The sequence below is a fragment of the Otolemur garnettii genome, unplaced genomic scaffold (assembly GCF_000181295.1).
Source record: "Otolemur garnettii isolate 467f Iridium unplaced genomic scaffold, OtoGar3 scaffold00053, whole genome shotgun sequence".
Lineage (NCBI taxonomy): Eukaryota > Metazoa > Chordata > Mammalia > Primates > Galagidae > Otolemur > Otolemur garnettii.
In genome coordinates, this window is record NW_003852448.1 from 352604 (window position 1) to 355325 (window position 2722).

The window sequence follows — 2722 nt, forward strand, 5'->3', positions numbered from 1 at the left end:
TAACTTCCAAATGGTTAATTGCTAAATGGAACATCAGTTGGTTAAATCATATATTTCACTTCTATTTACAGGGAGGGGAATAACTCAAATATCATAACATTTTTACTCATAAGTTGTGATGATTAAAAATGGGTACTATTTGAACTAGACCAATCTGCCCAATCGAACTGTGATTAAAAAAAAATACTTTCCATGTACACTAGCCACTTGGGTATGGGCTACAAATTCAGACAACTTCCCTTTCTAAATATCTTCACATCACCACATCAAATAATCCAATAAGAACTTACTTCGAATCTGTTTTTTTATTTCTTTAGCAGGGTCCAACCAGTTCTGAAAAGGAAATGATATTCTGAATTTGAATCAGAGAAGAATGAAAGTGCCTTAACACTGATCAGGTGCAGACATGCTCTCAATATTGGGGTGCCAACCACTATTGGGGGGGAAGGCTTTCCCCATCGTGCCGATCCCACCACCTGGCCCCCTCGCAGGCCCTCTGAGGCCCAGGCCTGACCAGCTGAGAAAACACATGGATGTGCAGCTCGTGCTGACAAAATTCTTTTAGTGCTGACAAAATTCTTTTCTTTTTTAAAAAAAACCATTGCCTTCAGGGATTCAAGCTAGCATAGAAACAGAATAGAAAAACTGGCAGAAGATTCCGTTCAAACAAGTTACTGGGGTCCTCCCAGGGCTGGGGATCCTGCAGCTTCAAGGCCAGATGTGGCCCTCTAGTTCCCCAAGTGCGTCCCCTCAACCAACCCAAACTTCACAGAACAAATCCCTTTATTAAATCCTACAGGGATTTGTTCTGTGAAATCTGGATCCAGTCAAAAGTAGACTCAAGGATCAGGAAGGCCACATGTGGCCCTGAGGCTTGGGTTCCATTCAGTTCCACACCAGTGGTTTCTGTGATCACAGATCACATCTACTACCCCCTAAATTTCCCTAACAAAGGAACACTTGCTTGCGATTCACATTTTTTCATCAGAAAAAATCAGAAGTTTAATAATGAAGTTAGATGTTGTCTGGTGAATTGGCGGGGAAAAGTATGCCTCCTGGCACAACCCCCAAATAAGTAACGTCTATGTGCAAAGTATCCGGGACTCAGCTTCCAGAACCAATATGATGGAAATGATGGAAACAATTTCCTCCCCTGTGTTTCTCAGGTAGTTGTGGAGATTAGTGAGAAACAGTCCTGAACGGGCTGCTTTACTCAGGTGAACAGTCCCCAGAGGTATGTACTGCATTAAACATAAAATGTCTCTTGCGTGCTTTAGACAGGTACCAGGTCAGCAGAGGACGCATCTCATTTTTGGGTTCCACAAGGTTGTGAAAATGTTAAGATCAACTAAAAATGTCAGCAGCATCAGTAGTGAACTGCCCCAACAGTTCATTACAACCATAATATCTTCAGAGAATTTTAAGGTATGAACGTGATGTTCATTGGTTCAAACAATCTACTGAAATACATTATCCACAATACTAACAAAAAAGCACCATACAAAATGCTTCCTGAAATCTCAAATAACTCAAACATGAAAAACATTAACAGCTCACTTATTTTTCCTGGAGGATTACAGGAAGTTGCCGAGGATTTGCTTCATGAAGAAAAAGGTGATTAACAGCAGTTAGGGACTCAGGGAGGTGGAGCAAATGACCCACCTCTTCAGCTTTAGTTCATAATAATGAGGGGTTCAAGCCATTGCATTTTGTGTTGCTTTTCATCTCTCACCTTCTGGTTTTCAGCATCTCGGTATGTAAGCCCAAAGTAATCTTTTTCTAGCAAGTTCAAGTGTTCACACACTTTATCAAACAGTACTTGCCCTCTGGAGCGTTTCTATGGAAAACAGAACAGAAGAACAAGTCAATACTTAAAAAGGTTTTCCCCACTGTCATAAATAAAACTGGGTACAATTTAAAACACTGCTTTTTGTAACTGACAAGTGTGATTGCTCTGCCATGTCCGGTTTAACTAGCAAAAAAGCTCTGAAAGAAAAAATAGGACCTCGATCTATAAAAACACTCACCCCCACAAAATACTGACAGTGTCACTGACTCTGTTCAGGTGACAGGTGGATGATTTTTATTTACTTCGTTTTTGAGACTAGAGTCTTACTTTGTCACCCTAAATAGAGTGCCCTGATGTCAGAGCTCACAGTAACTTCAAACTCTTGGGCCTAAGTGATTCTCCTGCCTCAGCCTCCCAAGTAGCTGGGACTACAGGCACCCCCTACACTGCCTGGCTAGTCTATTTTTAATAGAAACTAGGTCTCACTCTTGTTCAGCTGGTGTTGAATTCCAGAGCTCAAGACATCTTCCTGCCTCAGCCTCCCAAAGTGCTAGGATTATAGGTCTCAGCCACCATGCCTGGCTGATGGATGATTTTCAAATAGAAGCAACTGGGGAAAATAATAAGATGCTTAGAAGTTTGGAGTATTTTGTGAAATATAAAAATTCTGATAGTGAAAGAGAGAATAAAGGACCAACAAATATCACATTTCACAGGACCCTAACTCAGTTCTCCAGAATATAAGATTCTGAGCCTCAGAAGGATTAAACCAATTCCTTGCCTTAGGCAGACTCTCACTTAAAACTTTCTATTCCAAAAATCCATTAAACTAACTGTATTTGTTTATTTTTGTTTTATCTTTTTGCCACAGATTTTGGTTTTATATTGCAGTGTTTAATTTTCTCTTAATTTCTTTTAGGGCCAATCCTTATT

General features: G+C 40.3%; 1 protein-coding gene across 3 annotated transcripts in view; it reads right to left on the reverse strand.

Annotated features, from left to right (window-relative positions):
- The window catches only part of EPB41L3 (erythrocyte membrane protein band 4.1 like 3), a 180047-nt gene that overhangs the window by 50222 nt on the left and 127103 nt on the right, over positions 1–2722 (reverse strand). For all 3 annotated transcript variants that reach the window (XM_023514424.1, XM_003792013.3, XM_023514425.1), the window contains exons 4-5: positions 1733–1837; positions 291–333 (exon numbers count right to left, since the gene is read on the reverse strand). In XM_023514424.1, coding sequence (XP_023370192.1) covers positions 291–333; positions 1733–1837 — 148 coding nt within the window. The remainder of the gene's footprint in view (positions 1–290; positions 334–1732; positions 1838–2722) is intronic.